At 38.4% G+C, this 17,586-nt stretch overlaps 3 protein-coding genes across 3 annotated transcripts; all 3 read left to right on the top strand.

Annotated features, from left to right (window-relative positions):
• Positions 1-1,098: 1,098 nt before the first annotated feature.
• Positions 1,099-1,572, top strand: LOC140878727 (uncharacterized). Its single transcript, XM_073282341.1, has one exon. It carries the CDS (start codon positions 1,099-1,101, stop codon positions 1,570-1,572), a length of 474 nt encoding a protein of 157 aa, XP_073138442.1.
• An 11,919-nt stretch (positions 1,573-13,491) lies between these two features.
• Positions 13,492-14,037, top strand: LOC140878725 (uncharacterized). The gene has a single exon (XM_073282339.1). The coding sequence runs from the start codon at positions 13,492-13,494 to the stop codon at positions 14,035-14,037; it is 546 nt and encodes a 181-aa protein (XP_073138440.1).
• Positions 14,038-15,276: 1,239 nt separating this feature from the next.
• LOC140883454 (DNA N(6)-methyladenine demethylase ALKBH1D-like) lies at positions 15,277-17,474 on the top strand. Its single transcript, XM_073289922.1, has 4 exons — positions 15,277-15,420; positions 15,588-16,253; positions 16,447-16,791; positions 17,029-17,474. Exons 1-4 carry the CDS (start codon positions 15,349-15,351, stop codon positions 17,302-17,304), a joined length of 1,359 nt encoding a protein of 452 aa, XP_073146023.1. The 5' UTR covers positions 15,277-15,348; the 3' UTR covers positions 17,305-17,474.
• Positions 17,475-17,586: the final 112 nt, after the last annotated feature.

The following is a 17,586-nucleotide window of genomic DNA, read 5'->3' as shown; positions in this document are numbered from 1 at the left end:
GGTTACGGTGAGCATGGAAGATGGGACTAAGGAAATTATGGTCCTGTATGTCTTCAAGAAACTACCGAATTTTTGCTACGCATGTGGAAAACTTGGGCATTCTGTCATTGCATGTGAAGATACAAGTGTTGATAAAAACAAACTAACTTATGGAGCATGGATGTGTGTTTTGTCTCATGCATTCAATAATAGACGCCCCACACGAACGAATGCTCCAAAATCCACTGAATAGGAGCAGCTACAAGTTAGCCAACTAATGCACAAGATGTACTAATAGACCCAATAAACTTGGATGACTTGTATATTGAACAAGGGGGAAACAAAGTTGCAATAGCCAAGACTTATTCTCATAAACAGTTGGCCGTTATTAGCAAAACGGGGGTGCAGTTGAACGAGTCCCAAGTATTGACTGAGGATACAAGTGAACTAGCAATTACTCAAATGGATTCAGAATATATTCAGTTTATAGACAAGGGAAAGGAAAATTTAACTGATCAAAGGCATAGTCCCATGAAATGGAAACGAAAGGCTAGGATTAAACAAGCAAAAGAAGCAAGTGGGGGCAGTGACATGATTGGAAAAGGACAGAGAAGATTGTTTGAAGGGGCCATAACAATGAGGATGAGATGCTGAGTCCATCAAGGAAGAAACAAGCCACATAAAACCAAACTTGAATGCATATTGATACAACGGTGGAGGCTGTGTTCCAGCCCCGCCGATCACCATGAGTTGCATCATTTGGAATTATCGATGGCTTGGGAACCAACGAGCATTTCTAGAACTCCGATGATTGATCGTCGAGAAGAAACCCTCCCTTATTTTTATATCAAAAAAAAATAAGGGATCAAAGAATCAGAATTTGGAAAGCAATTTTTGGATTTGAAGGATGTTTTTCAGTAGTAAGTAATGGAAAGAGTGGCGGATTACTATTAATGTGTATAAAACGATTGGAGTGGAGGTGAAGTCATTTTTTGTGGGGGCATACTGATTGTAGGGTGACTGAAGAGAAAAATCAATGGCGTTTTATGGGATTCTATGAGAACCCGGAGGCTAGATGTTCGAAGAGATTCTTGGGATCTTCTTCGACGAATATGTGACATGGACAGCTTAAGGGGACTCCCGTGGTTGGTGGGAGGAGATTTCAACGAAATATGTTCTAATAGTGAGAAAGTTGGTGGTCATCCAAGAGCAGAATCACAGATGGATAAGTTTCGAGAAACCTTAGATGTATGCTCCCTTCAAGATCTCCACTGTGGGGGTGAGTTCTTCACTTGGACTAACCGAAGAATAGGGGATAACTTTGTCATGGAGCGTCTGGACAGGTTTACTGGCACTTTTGACTGGAGAATGATGTACCCTACAGCTCGAATACAATCATTTGAATTTTATCATTCTGATCATAGGCCTATTGTATTGGAACTAAGGGGAATAAGCGGGGTAAACATAGTACAGATTATGTCAGGCCAAAAACTCTACACTTTTGAGCATATGTGGGTTTTGGATGATGACTGTTCATCAATGGTCGCAATGGGATGGAATGCAGCTCCTACGGATGCACCTATACATACTTGAATTCAAGTTTGTGCATGGGGAGTACTTGAAATCCTGGGTTGCGATTAAATTTGGATCTTTACCTCAACGTATGAAGGCTGAACAGAAAACACTAAATCAAATAAAGACAACAAATCGATGGAGAGGTTCAGAATTGAAAATTCGTGAAAAAAAGGCGTTGGTGGAGAAGTTAAGTGCTCAAGAAGAGATATATTGGAAACAATGAAGTAGAAGTAATTGGTTAAAATGGGGTGATATAAATTTAAAATTCTTTCATGCCCAGGCAGCCCAAAGAAAGTCTAGAAACACAATCCATGGCCTCATGACAGTCCATGGAGACCTCGCTACAACCCCGACGGTGATGGCTGAAGTCATCCTTGACTACTTTGGTACAATCTTTACAACATCCCATCCAACTTTAAGTGACATCGATATTGTATTAAATGATGTTGACCCTAAAGTGACTCAGAGTATGAAAAATATTTTATGTGAACTGTTATCAGTAGAGGAAGTGAAGAAAGAGCTTTTTGACATGCATCCATACAAAGCTCTAGGTCCCAATGGGGTGACAACACTTTTCTTCCAAAAATTTTGGAACATTATTGGCAAGGAAATCATAGATGCAGTTCTTCAAATATTTAACAATTGTGAATCCATGGAAGATTGGAATACTACTATAGTCACTTTGATACCAAAGGTGACCAATCCTGTGATGATAAAGGAATTCCGATCTATCAGCTTATGAAATATTGAATACAAAATAGTGGTTAGGGCGCTCAAAAATCGCCTACGTCCGGTGCTATAGAGTTGTGTAGACGATTTCTAGAGTGCTTTTATTCCAAACTCTCTTATTAGTGACAATGTCATATTGGGGTTTGAGTGTGTACACTGGATGAAAAACCACAGAAAAGAAAAATGGGGATATGAGCCTTGAAATTGGACATGAGTAAAGCATATGATAGAGTTGAATGGAAGTTTCTGGAGGCAATGATGCTCAAATTAGGATTTGCACCGAGCTGGATCACAAAAACCATTATGTGTGTAACCTCAGTGAAATATAGTTTTATGCTGAATCAAGAAGTTTTTGGAGATCTCAGGCCACAAAGAGGTATCTGACAGGGATCTGACAGGGTGACCCCTTCTCTCCTTATCTCTTCATTATATGTGCTCAACGTCTATCATCTATGTTAACTAAAATGCAAACCAGAAATGAATTTAGGGGTGTAATAATTGTCAACTGTTGTCCACCAATTCCACATTTATTCTTTGCAGATGATAGCCCCATATTCTTCAAAGCAAATGTACAGGAAGGCGCCAATCTTAGAAATTGCTTGAGGAAATATGAGAAAGCATCGGGGCAGTTGATCAACTTTTAGAAGTCTGCCCTCTCTTTCAGCCCAAATACCCCGGTGGCATCCATAGAGGCGATCAAAACATTATTTAATACCTTGGTGGTGCAAGGTCACTCAGTATATTTGGGACTCCCGACATTCTCAATGCATAATAAAAATATGCAATTCTCCTACATTAAAGAAAGGGTGCTGAAGCAAATAATAGCGTAGGGGCAAAAGATGTTCTCGGTGGGCGGCAAAGATCATTACTTCAAGCTATACCAACTTACCCAATGTCATGTTTTCGGATTTCAAGATCGTTTTGCGATGAAATTGAGAGGGAATGTGCCAACTTTTGATGGGGGTATGGAAAATGGAAGGAAACATTTGCATTGGAAACGCTGGAAAGATCTATGCTCACCAAAACAGAAGGTTGGCATGGGTTTCCGACGGCTGGTCCCCTTTAATCAAGCAATTCTAGCCAAGTAAAATTGCAGAATAGTTTGCAATCCCAACTCTCTGCTAGCTCGGGTTCTTAGATCCGATACTTTAAACATGTGGATATCATGCATGCGCCATTGGGAAATAATCCCTCCTATGTCTGTCATTCATTGGTTTGGGGTCGAGAACTTCTAGACAAAGGGATGTATTGGAGAATAGGCAATGGAGAGACAACAAGGGTGTTGGAAGACAAATGGGTTTTGGGGTGTCACGGTCCTACCCGCCCTATTACACATGGCTTGGAGGATCGAAGAGTGAGCTCACTTATGGCTAAAGATAAATGGAATGAACACTTATCAGGGATCACTTTGATCCGTACATTGCTGGATAGATCATAGAGATACCATTGATATCTACTGATGAGATTGACATCTGTTTCAAGAAAAATGATAGCAAGGGAAGATACACAGCTAAAAATGGATATCAAGCTGCCTGTGAACTCCATTTACCTCCGATTCACCAATCTGCATACACATTTGAATTTTGGTGGAAGTTCATATGGAACCTAAACATTCCTCCAAAAATCAGAATCTTCTGGTGGCGCCTATCTCATAAGATTATTCCCACTTCGGCTAATTTGAGAGATCATCATATCCAAATCTTTCCCAACTGCCTACTTTGTGGATCTTACTGTGATAGCTCCATACATGAATTATTATTGTTCCCAACAATGTGTAACGTGTGGAAACAGACGAACTTGTGGACTATCATATCGGGGTTGCATGATGTGTGTGGGGACCCGGGTTGCTAATCTTATCTTAGGACAATTTATTGTAATTAACAATTAAACAAGTACTTAAAAGAATTAAAGAAACAAGAGCTAAAAAATTTTTTTTTTTTTTAAAGAAGGGTCTCGCTTGATCGGTAAAACTTGGCCGATCGAGCGAGCTCAAATACTCAAAATCTCTGTTTTCAAATTCGAGGCCTCGCTTGATCGGTAACATTCTACCAATCGAGCGAGAACAAAACTCGCTCCCTCTGCCAAGCCAATTAATGGCCTCGCTCGATCGGTAAACTTTAACTGATCGAGCGAGCTCGAAATGCAGAGAATTCTGCTGTCAAACTTCTGCTGTCAAAGTATGGAAAAATCAAACATAAACATTTATACATGCTACCAAAGAAGATACATGCTATCTCATAATATCTTACAAGCTTCTAAACATAAGATACATAAACTACCATGTATTCCAAACCACAATATACAAAGTTCTTGTATTATTTCTCGCATGGTTTAACAACTCAAAATACATGTCTTGCTACTAAAACCCGTGTCCTCACTTGCTATGCTTCTATCTTGAGCTATCCTTGTCTTTTCTGACTAACTCCTGCCCCACCTATTGCCATGCACACATACAAAACAAAGCAATAGCCGGATAACTCCGGTGAGAATAAAATCCCAGTATAAACAACATAACATGAAATAAAGATAGCATCTCATCTAATGCTATAACATACATGCAATGCATGTTTGAAGAATAGGCTATCAAAACTGCTATCAAAGGCATGGTTCTTTGGGATTCCGAGGAATAAAATAACTATCAAACCATCGACACTCCCAATCGAGGCGGCATCAAGTATTTTAATCCTCTGACTTTGGTGCAATTATAGAGAGTCTTCTGGCTCTGAAAGCGAAGGCTGCAATCCATGCCACTCAACTACAATCCGCCAAACGTCATATGCACTCTAGGCTTTGAACCCTCTGTGTTTATTAGGCTGAAGTTCAAGATGAATGCAACATATACTGTATGCATTAAAGGCTATAAAACATCTTGAACAACTAATCACATAAGCAAGCAAAGCAAGTAAAACATCTAATCACATAAAACATATAAACAATTAAGTATGTGATTAACAAGGGAATACTCGAAACGATAGCTATTTCGAGTGTTCTATCCCATCTGGATTAGCTGTCATTTATACCTTTCAATAGCACGTCTGAAAGTACTTCAAGTCTGCAATGACATCAATGATAAAGCATATCAAAAGGTTGCTCAATTTCTCAACTTAATCTCAAATGCAATGCTAGCAAACCTTGCTTTAACTTCTTCTCGAGTCAAATCGGAACTCTCGAGTCGTCAATCTTCGATTGAAAGCTGAGAAAGAACATATCAAATAGCTAACAAGATCAGATGCAACTCAACTATGCTTCTTTGAATCAAGAATATCAAAGTCTTGACATTTTGCGAATCGACGGCGTAACGACTATAAACCGGCAATCCAAACACTATCACAATCATTTTACTTAGCAATACCAACTTAATCTTCAACAAAACATCAATATACATGCACGTTCAGCAACATATCAGACATGATAATTTCGAATATAGCTTCAAAAATTCATATAAAATCGGAACAACAGTCTTTGTCCGAACCGTCTGCGAATACGTAACCGGTACTAGCTCAATCTCATATATAATAAAAAATAATATCAACCCATCTTTGACATAAAAATAAAGTATGAGAAAGCTCAATGAAACTTGTACCAAAACGACGCTCTCGGAGCGGTGATCGCAGATATATATTTCTTTCGAATTTCTGACAACCGGAGCGCGAGTTATCGAAGCTTTTGCGGAATGAAAACAATGAAAATGGCGTTTGGAACCTTTCAGCTGTGTTTCTCTGCCTTTCTTTTCTTTTCATCTGATGATACACGTGAAGAGGAGATAAATATAAGCATATTTGCAGTTTAGTCCCTGAACTTTTGACTATTTGCAATTCAATCCCCGGAAAAGCGATTTAATTCAATTTCAATCCTTTTCAATTTAAGAATATTAGAATTTAATTCTAAACTCTAAATATTCCCAAATTAAATATTCTTGGATTAAAATTAAATAATCACGGGCCTTACATTTCTCCCCCACTAAGACATGAGTTCGTCCTCGAAATCATAAGCAAGCTGTATAGACAATCTGTATACACATAAGAGAATGAAATAACATAAAGCAGAATAAGAACTCACATCAAAGAAACAACTCTGGAAATCTCTGTCTCATGTCTGACTCAGTCTCCCAAGTCGCTTCTTCGATGCCATGTCGACTCCACTGAACTTTGACTAGCTGAATTGTCTTGTTTCTGAGCTGTTTGTCTTTGCGATCAAGAATCTGAATAGGTTGCTCAAAATAACTGAGAGTCTCGTCAAGTTCAGCTTCATCAGGCTGGAGAATATAGGAAGGATCAGGCTGATACTTCCGCAGCATAGAGACATGAAATACGTCATGAATACCAAACAAAGATGGAGGAAGAGCGAGTCGATAAGCAAGATCTCCTATCTTCTCGATGATCTCGTATGGACCAATAAAACGCGGAGATAACTTTCCTCTCTTGCGAAATCTGACTGTACCTCTAAACGAGGAAATCTTCAAGAAAACTCTGTCTCCCTGATCAAAAGATAGAGGTCGTCGTCTGATATTTGCATATTTTGCTTGTCTGTCTTGAGCTGTTTTCATTCGTTTCTATATAAGCTTCACTTTCTCTGTCATTTCTCGGATCATATCTGGCCCAACATCTGGTACGTCTGAGATATCATCCCAATACAATGGTGATCTGCATTTCTTTCCGTACAATGCTTCAAAAGGAGTCATATCAATGCTAGTCTGATAGCTGTTATTATAAGAGAATTCTGCAAGTGGTAATGAATCTTGCCAACTAGTACCAAAATCTAGTACTATAGCTCGTAACATATCCTCAAGTGTCTGGATAGTCCGCTCTGACTGTCCGTCTGTTTGAGGATGATATGCTGTACTCAGATACAATTGAGTACCAAGATCTTGTTGCAAGCTATGCCAAAAGTGTGATGTAAATCTAGGGTCTCGATCTGAAACAATAGATTTAGGCACACCATGTAATCTTACCACTTCTCTGACGTAAATCTCTGCCATCTGATCATGTCTGTACATCATTCTATACGGAATAAAACATGCTGATTTTGTCAAATGATCAATAATCACCCAAATGGCATCATACCCTCTGGATGAACGTGGTAGCTGTGTAACGAAATCCATGGAAATGTGATCCCATTTCCATTCTGGAACTGATAAACTATGCAATAGACCACCTGGCTTCTTCCGTTCAGCTTTCACCTGTTGGCAATTCAAACATCTGGATACAAATTCGGTCACATCTGACTTCATCTATTTCCACCAATACTGCATTTTCAGATCATTATACATTTTCCTGCCACCAGGATGAATACTGAATCGACTGCTGTGAGCCTCTTTCAATATCTGCTGTTTCAAGTCTGAAACATCTGGAACAACAAGTCTGTTATTCACATATAAAACATCATCAGCACTGACCTGATATTCAGATTTATGTCCAGATCTGACCATAGCAATAGAATTCTGAATAGTCTGATCCTCTTTCTGTGCTTCTTTGATTCTCATTAACAGTTCTGGCTCAGCTTTTATAGAACAAACACGAATAGGTCGCATATCTGTTTCAATTATTAATCCAAAAATACAACAATCTTCCACAAATTGAGATACACCTATCGTAGACAAGGATAAAGAACATACCTTTCTACTTAAGGCGTCTGCAGCTGCATTAGATTTTCCTGGATAATATTTAATCTCGCAATCGAAATCTTTCAATAAGTCAAGCCATCTACGTTGTCTCATATTCAGTTCTGATTGCGAAAACAGATATTTTAAACTTTTGTGATCCGAAAAGATTTCAAACTTCTCACCATATAGATAATGTCGCCATATTTTCAATGCAAAGACAATAGCGGCAAGCTCCAAATCATGGATAGGATATCGAGTCTCGTGTGGCTTTAACTGTCGTGAAGCATAGGCGATAACATGACCTTTCTGCATAAGCACACAACCCAAACCCTTGTGAGAAGCATCACAATATACAACAAAATCACCCGTACCTGATGGAATCGTCAAGACAGGTGCACTAGTAAGTCTTTTCTTCACCTCCAAGAAACTAGTTTCACAAGCTTCAGTCCAGACATACGGCTTATTTTTCTGAGTCAATTGCGTAATAGGGTTTGCAATGCTGGAAAAATCTCGAATAAAGCGTCTATAATAACTTGCTAAGCCCATAAAACTACGTATTTCTGGCACTGATATAGGTCTAGGCCAATTCAGGACAGCCTCGACCTTGCTTGGATCTACTGAAATCCCATCACCTGAAATAATATGCCCAAGAAACACAACTTTCTGCAACCAAAATTCACATTTTGACAATTTGGCATATAATTTCTCATTTCTCAATGTCTGTAAAATGATTCTGAGATGTTCAGCATGATCATGTACATTCTTGGAATAGATCAAGATATCATCGATAAAAATAATGACAAATTCATCCAAGTATTCCTGAAATACCCGATTCATCAATCCCATAAATACTGCAGGAGCATTGGTTAAACCAAAAGGCATGACGATGAATTCATAATGTCCATACCTTGTTCTAAAAGCAGTTTTAGGAATATCTTCATCTCGTACTCTCAGCTGATGATATCCGGATCGCAAATCAATCTTAGAATAGATGCTCAAACCCTGTAGTTGATCAAACAAATCATCTATTCTAGGCAGTGGATATTTATTCTTGATGGTTACCTTATTCAGTTGCCGATAATCAATGCATAAGCGCATGGAACCATCTTTCTTTCGTACAAATAATACCGAAGCGCCTCAAGGTGAAACACTCGGTCTAATGTACCCCTTGGCTAACAAATCTTTCAGTTGATCCTTCAACTCCTTCAATTCCATAGGTGCCATTCTGTAAGGAGCTTTGGATATTGGTTGCGTACCTGGAATTAAATCAATACTGAAATCTATCTCTCGGACTGGAGGTAAACAAGGAATTTCATCAGGAAATACATCCAAAAATTCATTCACAACTGGAATATCTGTTACTGCTGGACTGGATTTCAACACATCGATTGCATCAATCAGAAATCCTTCCGCCCCTCTCTGCAATAAACGGGTCATAGATAACACAGATATCAAAGGGATCTTGGCTCGAGAACCCTTACCGTAGAATTTCCATTCTGATGCCATTTCTGGTCTAAATCTGACCACTTTCTGGAAACAATCCACATTCGCCCTGTACTTGGTTAACATGTCTATACCGACAATACAATCAAAATCTGATAATCCAAGTACTATACAGTCGATATCAATCACATTTCCGTCATATTGAAAAGCACAGTTTCGAATCATTCGAACAGATATAATACCTTCACCCAAAGGCGAAGAAATAGAAACAACAGTAGAAAATGGCTCAGAAGATAAAGCATGCATCATAACAAATTTTTCAGAGATGAATGTGAGATGCACCTGTATCTATCAAAACATAGGCAGGATAACCATAAAGAAAGAAGTTACCTGCTATGACATCGTCAGGTGCCGCCTGTGCCTGTTCCTCAGTAAGTGCAAAGACTCGAGCCTGTTGTCTAGGAGGTTGAGTCACAGTCTGGCTTCCTCCTGCTCTAATCTGTTGCTGAGGTTGGAATGAATGCACTGATTGTATTTCTGCTTGAGGTGCTGGTCGAGAAGAACTTTCACCAATAGCTCGTTGGGGACATACTTTGGCATAGTGACCAGGTTGGCGACAAATATTGCAATTACCTAACACACCTTTTCACTGATCGATAGTATGTCGTCCACCACACTTACCACAAAACACTCCTGATTCACCAGTTCTCTGACCTGTACCAAACTGTCTCTGTCCACTAGAACTGGAAGAACTACTACCTGCCCATTTAAACTTTTTCCCTTTAGGCCTGAAACGAGAATCCTTTCTGCCACTGCTTCCTCCCTCAAATCTGGGAGATGGTTGCTGAAACTGTGGCAGATTCTGTGGAACTGATGCTGATACAGGCTGTGGAAATGGCTGGGGAATGAACGGTGTTCCTTGTTGTCGTAATATACCTGCTTCTGCTCCCTTAGCTTTGTTCAAAGCATCAGCAAAAGTATTAGGTCTTCCACTGTTCACCAATGTAAACACATCCGGATTAAGGCCATTGATAAACTGATCTGCCATTGCTTCGTCAGTTGCTGCTATATGTGGAGCAAACTTCAAAAGACTTGAAAATTTGGCCACATAATCTTCGATATTCAAATTGCCTTGACTTAGATTGGAAAATTCAGCACCCTTATCCTTCCTGTAGGAGACTGGAAAGAAACGTTGATAGAACTCAGTTTTAAAGACAGTCCAGGTGATAATCGTACCTCGTTGTTCTAATGCCCGTTTTGTAGTAATCCACCAACTTTTGGCAACTTCGTGAAGTTGATGTATTACCAGTCGGATACGACGATCATCAGTATAATCAATTGACTCAAACAGCTGTTCAATATCTTCAAGACAATTCTCGCAATCCACTGAGTTTTCTGTTCTTTTCAATGTTGGCGGGTGGAATGACTGAAATCGTTTCAGTAAAGTCTCCATTGGAGTAGCAGTAGGATCCAATGGGTCAGTAGATGTACTACCCTGTGCATTCTGAGGTTCAATAGCTGGCGGTGGTACTGGTACTGGTTCAGCTGGAGGAACCACTAATGGCTGTCTAATGGTCGGTGCTTTACGGGGAGGCATATCTGATTGTCAAACAGATTAGTGCAAAAACAAAATCATATACAACAATTTATTCAATCCTTCTCTGATAAGCATTCTCATGCATTCTCACGAGAATTCAAGTTCTGACTGAGGATAAGCTGGAATATACGTGCATATATAGCATGCAAGAGAAATGCAAGCACATAATCATGCAATCACATAATTAGTGCAATATTAAGCATGCTAACATATAATGCACATAATCAGATACCACATATAATCCTATGCAATATCAAGCAATCAGACATACTCAATCTACCCCGCTCATCAACTTTTATCTGAATCCAGAAACTTAGGCTCTGATACCACCTGTTGTGGGGACTCGGGTTGCTAATCTTATCTTAGGGCAATTTATTGTAATTAATAATTAAACAAGTACTTAAAAGAATTAAAGAAACAAGAGCTAAAATTTTTTTTTTTTTTTAAAGAAGGTTCTCGCTTGATCGGTAAAACTTGGCCGATCGAGCGAGCTCAAATACTCAAAAGCTCTGTTTCCAAATTCGAGGCCTCGCTCGATCGGTAACATTCTACCGATCGAGCGAGAACAAAACTCGCTCCCTCTGCCAAGCCAATTAATGGCCTCGCTCGATCGGTAAACTTTAACCGATCGAGCGAGCTCGAAATGCAGAGAATTCTGCTGTCAAACTTCTGCTGTCAAAGTATGAAAAAATCAAACATAAACATTTATACATGCTACCAAAGAAGATACATGCTATCTCATAATATCTTACAAGCTTCTAAACATAAGATACATAAACTACCATGTATTCCAAACCACAATATACAAAGTTCTTGTATTATTTCTCGCATGGTTTAACAACTCAAAATACATGTCTTGCTACTAAAACTCGTGTCCTCACTTGCTATGCTTCTATCTTGAGCTATCCTTGTCTTTTCTGACTAGCTCCTGCCCCACCTATTGCCATGCACACATACAAAACAAAGCAATAGCCGGATAACTCCGGTGAGAATAAAATCCCAGTATAAACAACATAACATGCAATAAAGATAGAATCTCATCTAATGCTATAACATACATGCAATGCATGTTTGAAGAATAGGCTATCAAAACTACTATCAAAGGCTTGGTTCTTTGGGATCCCGAGGAATAAAATAACTATCAAACCACCGACACTTCCAATCGAGGCGGCATCAAGTATTTTAATCCTCTGACTTTGGTGCAATTATAGAGAGTCTTCTGGCTCTGAAAGCGAAGGCTGCAATCCATGCCACTCAACTACAATCCGCCAAATGTCATATGCACTCTAGGCTTTGAACCCTCTGTGCTTATTAGGCTGGAGTTCAAGATGAATGCAACATATACTGTATGCATTAAAGGCTATAAAACATCTTGAACAACTAATCACATAAGCAAGCAAAGCAAGTAAAACATCTAATCACATAAAACATATAAACAATTAAGTATGTGATTAACAAGGGAATACTCGAAACGATAGCTATTTCGAGTGTTCTATCCCATCTGGATTAGCTGTCATTTATACCTTTCAATAGCACGTCTGAAAGTACTTCAAGTCTGCAATGACATCAATGATAAAGCATATCAAAAGGTTGCTCAATTTCTCAACTTAATCTCAAATGCAATGCTAGCAAACCTTGCTTCAACTTCTTCTCGAGTCAAATCGAAACTCTCGAGTCGTCAATCTTCGATTGAAAGCTGAGAAAGAACATATCAAATAGCTAACAAGATCAGATGCAACTCAACTATGCTTCTTTGAATCAAGAATATCAAAGTCTTGACATTTTGCGAATCGACGGCGTAACGACTATAAACCGGCAATCCAAACACTATCACAATCCTTTTACTTAGCAATACCAACTTAATCTTCAACAAAACATCAATATACATGCACGTTCAGCAACATATCAGACATGATAATTTCGAATATAGCTTCAGAAATTCATATAAAATCGGAACAACAGTCTTTGTACTAACCGTCTGCGAATACGTAACCGGTACTAGCTCAATCTCATATATAATCAAAAATAATATCAACCCATCTTTGACATAAAAATAAAGTATGAGAAAGCTCAATGAAACTTGTACCAAAACGATGCTCTCGGAGCGGTGATCGCAGATATATATTTCTTTCGAATTTCTGACAACCGGAGCGCGAGTTATCGAAGCTTTTGCGGAATGAAAACAATGAAAATGGCGTTTGGAACCTTTCAGCTGTGTTTCTCTGCCTTTCTTTTCTTTTCATCTGATGATACACGTGAAGAGGAGATAAATATAAGCATATTTGCACTTTAGTCCCTGAACTTTTGACTATTTGCAATTCAGTCCCCGGAAAAGCGATTTAATTCAATTTCAATCCTTTTCAATTTAAGAATATTATAATTTAATTCTAAACTCTAAATATTTCCAAATTAAATATTCTCGGATTAAAATTAAATAATCTCGGGCCTTACAATGTGGCTACTTTGGATTGTTGTGATTGGCTAAAACTCCAAATGGATAAATCCTCATTCGAACGACTATCTACTCTTACTTGGGGAATATGGAAGAGTCGAATGGAAGTCAATTATGGGAAAGAAAAGTGAAGCCCTGAGCCAAAATCTGGATTGCTGCGAGAATCTACTCCAGGAGTTTCAAAAATCAAGAATGAAACTAGACTTAGTGACCAATGCTTTGAATTCTTCAGGGTTAGCAGGTTGGAATGCCCCAACACCAGGAACCTTGCAACTCGAGGTAGAAGCATGTGTAAACGATAATCTACAGCAGTATGGTGTTGGAGGAGCTATAAAGTACTTCACGGGAAGAATTCTACAAGCATTTGGACAGCGAATTGCAACACCTTCATCAGTGGCTGAGGGTGAACTTATTGCGATTCATGAAGGACTCAAATCCGTTCATGCTAGAGGACTACGGCGTTGCAGGGTTGTTTTCGACTCTTTAATCTATGTGCAAGGAGTCACGAAGAGCAAGGAGGATTATCACTATACAGGAGCTAGGGTTTATCAGATCAAAATTCTTATAGATGAAACAGAAATGGAGTTACGTCATTTTAGCTGTACTTCGAAATCAACTGCTCATGCTTTAGCTCTTTTTGCTTCTTGTGTGGGAACATGAGAATTTTCCTTCTTGGTTAGAAGATATTACCCAAAAAAAAAAGAAAAAAAGAAAAGCTCGGTTGACCTTGACCTTGGATTTGACTTGATTAATTGGTTAACATACACAATAGTATATATGTAAAAATAGAATGTTTAAATCTTTCACTGTGGGACAAGTCTCATTTTCCTACTACACATTAATTGAGTCTTAAACACCAATAATAAATAATTAATTTTTCATTCACCCAAAAATTCATTTTAAAAAAATTAATTTTCCAAAATTATCTACTCAAAATGTATATTCCAATTTCAATTCAATTAAATTTTTGAAACTTAATGGGCCTCAAAACTTATTTCCAATAGAATATGGCATTTCTCCTCTCCGCACCACTCTATCGAGCTCTTAGCCACCACCAATCCTTGAAGGACGATGGATTTACCATATTTTAGTTCTTGTCGTTTATCAATTACAAAAAAATTGAGGAAGTTTTGAGTAAAAAAAAACAACATATTGATTTAGAATTTGTTAATTATAGAGAATGGTAATTCCAAGAGAAAGCAAGATAAGTGTAGAGCACAAGATCAGTTGTGGATATATAATTTGAGCAAATATGACTTGTGAAGCTAAATAGATATGGGTGGTTGTTAGATCCGAAATGGTGATCTTGGGAAAAAAAGAAAGTGAATGAATTTGCGAACGAGCAATGATGGTTGTCATTTACGCCTATCTTGTAAACCTCACTACTTGAGTTAATAACGAAAATTAGGCGAATCTAAAATAAAAAACAGGCTCTTTTGTCCAAACAAAACTAATCTTGTATATTACAATCATACCAAATAGTATACATTTTAAAACGCAGCATTTATTATCCACTTCTTCCAAATTTTTTTCCGTAATTCAATTATCTCATATATCCAACGAAGCGGTTCCTTTTTATTTTGATATTGGCCAAACCTATTATGATATCCAACCCCACGAGAGTAATGAATGAAGTATGACTTTTAAAATTCCAAGTACAGTATTATATTTATTATTATTTATTATATATATATATATATATATATATATATATATATAAAAAGTTCTTTTATAGTGTCCAACACTATATGGCCACCATGTACAATAGATGACTTGTATATGGTGGGCATGAAGTGAGCATATAGTGTTGGGCACCGTAAATAAAATATATATATATATATATATATTTATATATATGTATTTGAATAAAAAAATCTCTCATTTCCTTCCACCGCCCTTTTGGCCTTTGATGCTTCGTGCTGATTTAACTTTCTACAAAACCTGACTCCTCCGTGTCGCTTTGGATCTACGATGAATCGCGGCGGCGGAAGACGCGGAGGCCAGAGAGGAAAATCTCCACGTTCAGCCGGTTACTACAGACCTGTAATATTCTCAATTCTCACCTACTTTCTTTATCCGTATTTTGTCCGTAAATGCAATTTACGTGCAACCTCGATTGGGAGGGTTGAGGGGCATTTCCGTGTAAATTGAAATAGTGAATTCTCATGTTTATTTAGTTAATTAATTGGGGAATTTAACGTAATTTTCAGGTTGGAGTTCAATCTGATAATGCTTCACTTGGGAATGAAAGTGGATCCTCACATGTTGGATTGCGAAGGTCGGAAATGACTGGGGTCGGTGGTGTAACGAAGCAGTTTGGCGAAATCTCAGTATCAGATAGTACATGTAAGCTTAACTCTGCCCTTCGTGGTGTTGGGAACGTAACTCCTAATGTGGGATATGGAATAGTTGTTCATAATGTGCGAGAAGCTCAAACTCAGAGCCCGAACTTGTCTGAGGTGTCAACAAAATCAGATTCGAGCGATAGCTGGATTCAGTATCCAGGGGTAGGAATTGAAAATTGTAGTTTATCGTACAATAGCTGGGAGTCTCCTGATTGTAGGACACATCATACAAAGGAGCCTTCCCAGATTATGGTACCCATTTTGTCGGACGGGCAATCACCTCTGGAAGGTCAAAGAGGGACAAGTGCTGAAAGTGATGGTAAGCTAAAGAATTCCACTTGCCGGCAAAAAAGTTCCGGTTTTGATATCTGCCCGGGGAGAAGTGCCAGCGGTGTTAAGCTGAAACGCTCTCTACTTGAAAAAAATAGAGAAAAGAGGAATGAAAAGAAGAGCCATATTGAAGGACACAACATCGACATATTGAGGCCTGGCATGGTTCTCTTGAGGGGTTTCCTCTCCTTACGGGATCAGGTGACATTTTTTTACCCTCACTTGTTGGGAAGATTGACTTGTATCCTATGCGGCCTGTTCAGAACCTAAGCAAGGCGGTTTTTCGTCCAAGAAAAATCATGAAAGTTTTCGTTTAATGATTGTCCTGTATAAATTTCCAGCCCGTATGTTGTTATCTTTGGTAATCTATATGTTATCGTTGGTATTGATTTAGGTGAAATTGATAAAAACCTGCCACGATCTTGGTCTTGGCTTGGGTGGTTTCTACCAACCTGGTTACAGTGATGGAGCCAAGCTACATTTGAAGATGATGTGCCTTGGTAAAAATTGGGATCCTGAGACAAGTATGTATAGTGATGAAAGGCCCATTGATGGAGCGAAACCTCCCGGTATTCCTGATGTGTTTCACCAGTTGGTCGAAGGAGCGATTGAGGAGTGCCATACTTATTTAGAATCATGTGCTAAAGTAAGGCATGCAAAAGATGTTCTTCCCTCAATGTCACCAAACATTTGCATTGTCAACTTTTATGCAGAGAGTGGCAAGCTTGGTCTCCATCAGGTATGTAAAATTCATTTCTTACTTATGTTTGCTCATATCAAGCATAACAGTCTATACGGTGTTTCTAAATTGTGTTAACAGAAAACCAGCTAACCCCAATTATTTGGAACTGAATATTATTCTCCGTCTGAGATAAAAAGTGTTTGTTAATGGATGATTAACTTTATCGCCATTTCCAATGAATTAAATGATGTAGTTCATGGAAGATTAACATTGTTGAGTCCCTTCCTAATTCAGGATAAAGATGAAAGTAAAGAGAGTCTACACAAAGGACTACCCGTTGTCTCTTTCTCCATTGGTGATTCTGCTGACTTTCTATATGGGGACGAGAGAAGCATTGATAAGGCAGAGAAGGTCGTTTTGAAGTCAGGGGATGTCTTAATTTTTGGTGGCGAATCAAGGCATATATTTCATGGAGTGACCACAATAAATCCTGGCACTGCTCCTGCAGCTCTTTTGGAGGAAACTAATTTTAGACCTGGTCGTCTAAATCTCACTTTCAGAGAGTATTGACACCTATCTATATGGTAATGTTGTTCCTCGTTCATCTTGACGAATTTATCCCTCTATGTAATGCTTTTTGGATAATTCATAAAAGTTAAGATTGGGTTTTAATGTATGTTATCTTGCACTAAATTTTTGGGAAGCAAGATTAATGTAAATACAGCTGGAACTTTGTTGAAGGTTTGCTCATGTTTCTTATGGTTGTAGACTGTCCTTGGTGATAACTAACTGTAATATTCGTGTCTATTTTGGTGAATGACTTAAAAACATGCCCAGAAATCAGACTCTTTA

Source organism: Henckelia pumila, chromosome 2, assembly GCF_033568475.1.
Source record: "Henckelia pumila isolate YLH828 chromosome 2, ASM3356847v2, whole genome shotgun sequence".
In the NCBI taxonomy this organism is placed as follows: Eukaryota; Viridiplantae; Streptophyta; class Magnoliopsida; order Lamiales; family Gesneriaceae; genus Henckelia; species Henckelia pumila.
Note: the sequence above shows the minus strand (reverse complement) of the source record. Positions and strands in the feature narration are given on the sequence as shown.

Coding starts and splice junctions, on each gene's coding strand:
- LOC140883454 (XM_073289922.1), top strand. CDS start 15,349: ATGAATCGCGGCGGCGGAAGACGCGGAGGCCAGAGAGGAAAATCTCCA. Junction 15,421..15,587: donor CAGCCGGTTACTACAGACCT/GTAATATTCTCA, acceptor CGTAATTTTCAG/GTTGGAGTTCAATCTGATAA. Junction 16,254..16,446: donor TCCTCTCCTTACGGGATCAG/GTGACATTTTTT, acceptor GTATTGATTTAG/GTGAAATTGATAAAAACCTG.
- LOC140878725 (XM_073282339.1), top strand. CDS start 13,492: ATGGGAAAGAAAAGTGAAGCCCTGAGCCAAAATCTGGATTGCTGCGAG.
- LOC140878727 (XM_073282341.1), top strand. CDS start 1,099: ATGGACAGCTTAAGGGGACTCCCGTGGTTGGTGGGAGGAGATTTCAAC.